The 7,473-nt window shown below is 35.2% G+C and overlaps 1 protein-coding gene across 1 annotated transcript; it reads left to right on the top strand.

Annotated features, from left to right (window-relative positions):
• Positions 1-5,609: 5,609 nt before the first annotated feature.
• LOC141632093 (nudix hydrolase 1) lies at positions 5,610-7,195 on the top strand. The gene is made up of 2 exons (XM_074444672.1): positions 5,610-5,932; positions 6,760-7,195. The coding sequence occupies exons 1-2, from the start codon at positions 5,731-5,733 to the stop codon at positions 7,053-7,055; spliced, it is 498 nt and encodes a 165-aa protein (XP_074300773.1). The 5' UTR covers positions 5,610-5,730; the 3' UTR covers positions 7,056-7,195.
• Positions 7,196-7,473: the final 278 nt, after the last annotated feature.

The following is a 7,473-nucleotide window of genomic DNA, read 5'->3' on the forward strand; positions in this document are numbered from 1 at the left end:
GAGAAAGAGGAACAATAACTGAAATTGGAGGGAGTAGGTTTTATCCAGTATAAGGTTAGAGTATATTGTTGAATTTTTGGAGGTTTACAGTGTTATTTATATATATTGTGGCTCTGTTTAGCGAACGGTAAATTTGCGACAATATATAACGTTAGTAAAATATGGTTGATAGATTTTAGTAACAGGTTTGACCATCAAATTAAATAAGCAGAATTTTAAAAAAAATGTGTTTGGTAATTACGAGTAGTATATTATATGGCAAATCTACCATTTTCATGTATAAAATGAGTTTGCTATAACAATACATATTCAAAAACAGTAGATTCCGGTCAATATGTTGTTTGAATATGTCATTAACTAAACACATGAAATTAGTAGGTTCAATGGTCAATCTACTATTTAAGTTGGAATCTACTAATTCACCTAATATGTTGTTTAACAAACCGCGCATGTATATCAACGGGGTTATATTTTTACACAATGGGAATCGAAATCTTGATGACCTAACGTCAGAAATTTGACTCTTTCATGATAGGAGTATATTTCTAGTTCATTGAATGGGTCTTAAGTTTTTTTTTTTTTTTTTTTTTTTTTTACAGCCGTAAAGAAAGTGTTTACATAGAGCACCTAGGACTCGATAGGTCCGGTGCCAATCCTACATTATTGATACAAGAACTTAAACTTAAACTAGGGGTGGGGGAAAATAAAGCACGAGGTTTCTTCAAAGAGTTGTTGGAGAAGCACATTGAGGATGTCATTCCTTTCCTTTTCTTCGATAATTGAGCTTTAGGAAAGTACCTGCAACAAGATACACTCACGTCACGTGAACGTGGAAATTTACCTGGGTAGATATAAACATTGCGTCTTGGAGATTCTTTTCTTCGGCTTTGAATTCTTGTTAATTGTCTTCTAGCATGAAACACTTTAGCAACCTTCGACTTCGATGATGTGAAGATAAAACATGGAGGTTGATTTGAATTAGAACTACAAGGACCGCATAAAACCTCATTATTGACGAGCTCCCAAGATAAGCTTGAAGTAGCTTCCGCAAGAGGCAGATCACGATCAATAGGCTTGTTACAGGCCACAGGAGGTAAATGTGAAACATCATTTTTGGTCGTGTCTGCCACAGTAATTAGAGTACCAGCCCGCAAACTCTTTTTCCTTTTTTGTCTTTTTCTATTCTTCTTATGAGGAGTGACTGAACCTTTATCAGGCTCCTTGATGCACGGTTTAAGGACTCGAATTTTCAAAGTTGATAAGTGTGATTTCTGGAAGAAGCTGACTTCCTTACCATCAAGGAGTTTTTTATAAGTACCCGCATCAATCTTTAGCACGGAATGTCCTCTTCCTCTTTTACTAAACTGAAACATTTTCTTTTCCGCACCATGGGAATCCTCGTTCAAATCTTTGTTAGAGCCATTCTCATCCAGAGAATTAACCATAGAGCAGCCATCAAAGTTACAAGAAGCCTCACTTGTAGAGGGCGACATAACAGTAATACAAGACTGTTGAACCGCAACAAGCATCTCGGAATCAAGCTCGATACCACACCTCTCAGTCACATACAATTGGGAAAGACTTCCTCCATCTAGGCTGGTTTTAATATCCTTATTACTAGTACGTCCAACTCTATAATCACTAGCAGAACCACTACCGGAGTCCCTTGGAGTTTTCAAAGGGGGCTCATCATCATGAACCTTAACTTTACCATTTCCAGTTGAATCTTGCAAAGGATGTTCATCAATACTCCTCTTGCCATTCAAATTAATAGCAAGGCAATCCTTGACAACACACAACTCCCTAAGAATGTCCTTATTCCTAGGTTCAACCAATAAAGCCGCTTCCAAATCCGATTTAGCTTCTAAGAATTTATTCAACTTCATAAAAGCCAATCCTCTTCGGAAGAGAGCCTTTACATTTTTGGGGAAAAAAGACAAGACAATAGAACAATGGTCCTTTGATGCCTCATGTTCAAATAACTTTAAAGCACAAGCAGCCAAATTTAAGTTTAAAGAGACCGCAAGTTCAGACAAAGTGTTAGTGTCATAGCTATCCTCCATGCCAACAACAAGACTTAGGAGCTTACAAGCTTCATCATAGCAAGAAGCAGCAGCTCCGAAACAATTTTGTTTGTAAAGATTATTACCCTTATCCTTCAAATCCTTAATTTTAGGAATAGGAGATCCCTTTGTTTGCATAATACAGTTCATCATATCCCATCCCTCATCCTCAAAAAAGTCATCGTCTAAATGGGAACAAGCAAACGATTTGAGAAACTTTACACATACCCGATTGGAAGCCATAAAAGCCAACAGACTTTACCAACAACTAAATACCAACAGCTAACGGCACTTTAAAATTAAGCAACTCCAAAACAACTCTTAAGCAACTCCAATCAGAAAAACTCTTAAGCAACTAACGGCAGGGTGAAATTGTTGAAGCAAGACCAGACAAAAGAAACCCCAACCAGAACAAGAATCACGATAATCAAAAACCACCCCGACCCAAGAAATTAAAAAACGCAGCAGACTTAAAATTATTGAACTAGACACAACTATTAACAACCAAAAACCACTAGGAAGGGAGGATGAAATCACCGGCAGAGCTGCACAAAGCGCTGATCACTGGAGAACAGACGCCCAAGGAAATCGCACCCGGAAAGGGACCACACGACACTCGATTGAGGACCAAGCAACCTTGAAAAAGCAAGCAAAAACTGACCGGATGACCATAAAACCCTTCTTATTGCAACAACAAGAAACCCCAGCGAACGAAAAAAGGAAAACTTCGGCTCGCCGGCGACGGATAAGGTGAGAGAGTGGGGGAAGCGGCCGGCGAGCCGAAAACGGACGATAAGGTTAGGTTTTAAAATGAGGGATTTTAATTTGGGGATTTTTTCGGGAGAGGAGAGAGAGTTAGTCGTTTCCGGAGCTAAATAGGTTGTACATTTTCAATACATGCTTTCCACATTTAATGCGTCTTAAGTTGATATGTATCCTCTTACATGAATTTATATAAAGTCCATTTTCTTAACAAACCCTACATAGTATACACAAGACTGTAAGAGGATGATATCAAGACTCAATATCACCTTATGAAATCATCTTATTTTCCATGAAACAATTCATGTTTATCACCCTATTAAGACTCTATATTGACAAGTGATATTCATGTTCATCTTATTTTCCATGAAACAATTCATGTATATCTTTGTCTTAGCCTTTCTTTTGCCCTATTTTGCGTGCCTTAAGCGAATAATTGGTACGCTTTACATCATATTTGCTTAATTAGGAGTTTTCCGTTAATTATCGTAAATAAAGTTGTCTCGAGGCTTGGTACTTGTTCTACTTTCGTTCTTTAATTTTGTAGGTACCGAGTCAAAATACAACGGATGGCAAAGATGACCAAAGCAAGAAGAAACGACGACATCAAGTAAGGAACGATCCCAAGATCGTCATCCCTATTATCGTCCCCAAAAACACATGATCAGGACGAACCAAGAATCGCTCGAGCTGAGACCGGGATAGGAGTCGCTTATTCTCATTTCTTCTATCTGCTTCGTCGTCATTATTCTTGGGTACAGCTACCCTATTTTGTATCCACTTTAGACACACAACCGGCCCTACCCCTAATTCTAACGTAGTTTAGTTAATCCCTCCGTCCTTAGTTTACTTTTAATATTTATGTAATTAAATTTTAATAATTAGTTCTAAAGAAGTCATAAGAGTGATAGGACATAGTCATCCTAGGTAGATCGAAATTCAGACCTCTTTTATGATTAAGCGCAACTCAATTAAATAGATAAACTCGACCACTCTAGTCCTTTCTCGTTGTTATCCATTATTACTTTTACAGTATTTAGTTATTCCATAATTTTCCTCAAACGCAATCCAAAAAAAGAAAATTTGTAACCTAGTGTAGACTTAAGAGTTCAGACTAGCTTAGGCAACCCACGTTCATCTCCCATCTTTGTAGATAAAAACCATACCTCCCTAACTTAGCTTAGGTTCTTTAGTTTATAAATTTTATCTTGATTACGCAAGATAACTAACAACTTTAGCTTTATCAAACGCAAGAAAAAATGGTGTAAAATGGTCTTATAAAAGAATTTATATAAAACATCAATTCTCCCTTGTGACGGTTACAATTTGCGACGGACAAATGTGACCAATTTTTGATAAAATGTAACCACTCAAGTACTGTTCATAAAATATTACTTATAAAAAAATGGTCACATCCCCCCTACTACTAAGAGAATAAAAATTCTCTTAGTTTTCCCGGCTAAAGAGACTTCTTCTTAATTGGGCCTATTTTTCTGGATACTATTAACACAACAAGATTTGATGGATTATAAATTGTGGACCTTATACGTAGCCCACTTTTTCTATCTCATCTATCAAAGTAAAAGTTATTAATAGCCTATAATTTTGGACTCTACATGTCATATTATAAGCTAGATGAGTGAACTTGACTTCGTATAAATTTAAATTTATATTATATTTATATGTTACCTCTTTTTAAGAAATCATCAGTTATTTATTATGTAAATTTTTGTCTTAGTAATATGAACTATTTTCTGAAGGATGTAAAAACACTTATGTATTTTCTACTAGAAATAAAAAAGTGAAAACATTATTTTAATAATTCGTAAATCGTCTCTTTCCTCGCGAGGAATAGTTTTTACTGCTTTTCGTTTTAAGGTCAATACACGTTTTAATAAAATTATATAACTAACTTAATAATTGTACTATTAATGTCATAAATTAGTTGCATGTAACGGTATAAAATTATTGTGTTATTTTTAATAGTAAAAAAATAACTTAACTTAAAATGTCTTCTTATGGTAGTAAACTTTTTTTTTTCAACCTCTTATTAATATTATATTTAGTAAATTATAACATTAAATTAAAAGTATACTTTATTTATACAAATAATTTAATTAATAATATCTCTTTATAAAATAAATCTAAAAAGTATCGTCTTTATAAAGATTTTAACTACACTAGTTTTTTTCATAAAATGGTCACATTTCATTGCCTCAAATGTGAATAGATCTTAATGATTTTAATAAGACTGGTCACAAATTGAGAATTGGTGTTAGTCAATTACGTCACCCGTTACTAAAATCCACTACTCTCCCCTAAAGTTACTCCATTAGCCCCTAATCCAACCAACAAATAAACAAAAGAAAAGGCTAATAAAAAAAGAGTTTTAAATAATGCACTTTTTTTGTCCCGGTTATTTATTGTCCAATTTCATTTGAAGGTATATTCATTTTATTTTAAAAATGCATTTGATAAGCAATTTGATATTTTATAATAAATTTTGTCTATTTATCATTTGACTTTCCTCCTCCTCAAGTTTTTGTACCAAAAACAAAAGATAACAATTAACGGGTGGGGAGAATAATCCTTTTTGCAATAGGTCTTGGTATAGACGGGTGGGGCGAACAGACGGGTAAAGACCTCTAATAAAATGGGTAGGGGGACAAGGTGGGGCACCCCTCATGTGCTTCCCACTTATGACAAATAGGTATTTTGTGAGGGGAAATGGTATCCGTCTATACGTATAGACGAATAATGTCCATCTATAATGAGAATTTGTGTCCTTTTTGTACCAACATAAACAAATCCTTGTGTCCATTTCAAAAATTTCAAATCCCTCGTAAAATAATCCTACATTGGTCCAACTTCCGTGAACGACCAAAAGAAGAGAAAGATATCAGAAATGGAACAACACACCAAAACGACGTCGCAAATGGAGAGCGCTAACCCGATAACCCAGTTTCCGACGACAAGCGTCCCGGTATCGGCGCCAAAAGTGGCAGTGGTAGTATTTCTGTTAAAGCTAAACAAGGTATTACTGGGCCGTCGCCGTTCTTCCGTCGGTAACTCCACCTTTGCTCTCGCCGGAGGCAACCTTGAATTTGGTCCGTCTTTTCTGTTTCTAGTTATTACTCTTTCCGTCTCAATCATTTATTTACATTTGATTTATTCAGTTTACAGCTGTCTTATATTAGGCTTTTGTTTAAGATTAAAGTTTTATACGATGATCGTAGTCATTTTGGACTGCTGCGATAGTGCAGAACTAGGATTTGAAGTTAGAACGGCTTTGTTTTTCTACCGTGTTCCATTGATTTAAAATCTAATCTAATTTTAATCGAATAAATAACCTTTGTAGTGTTATGAAGGCGCGAATTAGAGTTAGTTAACTTTACTCAAGCTATGATCGCGCAATATTATCATATTTACAGGAGTAATCTGTAATTTATAATTCGATTGTTCGCCTTTTGAGTTTATTTTAGTATTATACGGAGTATTGGTTTGTCGTATGAAATTTCCATCCACTAATTTCAATTTCGATTCCATTCATGAAGTGAAGGTAAAGTTCAATCTCATGAGCTGAGTGTTCAAATACTAGTTTGTCCTACGGAAATTGGTTGATGTATCCCAACAAGGCAACAATACATGATTAGGATTTAAACACGAGATCATTTTACTCGAAAATCTTAGTAACTGTATACTACGCACATAGTAAAAATGTTGTTCACTTGTTAGTAACCATTTTATATTGACTATGACCCTGTTACATATTGTCTCCTTTAAACTCTGAGTTTTTCCTATTATTTTAGTATATAGGGGATTGGTGATCACTTCATTCACCTGATATTTTCAAAGTCTCAAGTGATGATTCTAATTTCCGAGTAAAGTGACATCACTCTAATCTTCAAAAGTATCACCTTGATCAAACTTTCAGGGGAAAGCTTTGAGGAATGTGCGGCGAGAGAGGTAAAGGAAGAAACAGGGTTGGACATAGCAGAAATAGAGCTACTAACAGTGACAAACAATGTATTCCTAGAAGCACCAAAGCCATTACATTATGTCACAGTCTTCATGCGCGCGGTTCCTGCAGACTTAGATCAAGTGCCTCAAAATATAGAGCCTGAGAAATGTGATGGATGGGATTGGTATGCTTGGGATGATCTTCCTAAACCTCTCTTTTGGCCCCTTGAGAAAATGGTCAATAGCGGTTTTAATCCTTTTCCTAACTAGTTTAACACTAGCTCAAAATGTATTCAAGGTTGTATTTTTTTCATCTGCGGAATTTGATTCGCAAAAGGGTAAAACTATATTCCGTAGTTTGTAAGTTTGTCATGAGCTTTCCTTCTGTCAAGAAACTTTCAGATTGGTGCTATTATGAATTTCTTGTTATATACGGAGTATCCTATTTTTAGTCTTCATCTTCTTATTATACACTTATTATATTTTGTTACAACGGTTTGGCCATTTGTTTATCTATTCGACTGTTTCATAGGTTGGTGTCTCTTTCAATTGTTTTCCTTTTTACGGAGTATATTGGAAATGTCTTATTCATTCGCTCAATTCTTCAAAGAGGAAAGGTTAAAATCAATATGAAAACAATGAAGTTTGGATCCGTATCTAACAAACTAGAACTAAATTGTTGCATAGT

This window comes from Silene latifolia, chromosome 2 (genome assembly GCF_048544455.1).
Source record: "Silene latifolia isolate original U9 population chromosome 2, ASM4854445v1, whole genome shotgun sequence".
In the NCBI taxonomy this organism is placed as follows: domain Eukaryota; kingdom Viridiplantae; phylum Streptophyta; class Magnoliopsida; order Caryophyllales; family Caryophyllaceae; genus Silene; species Silene latifolia.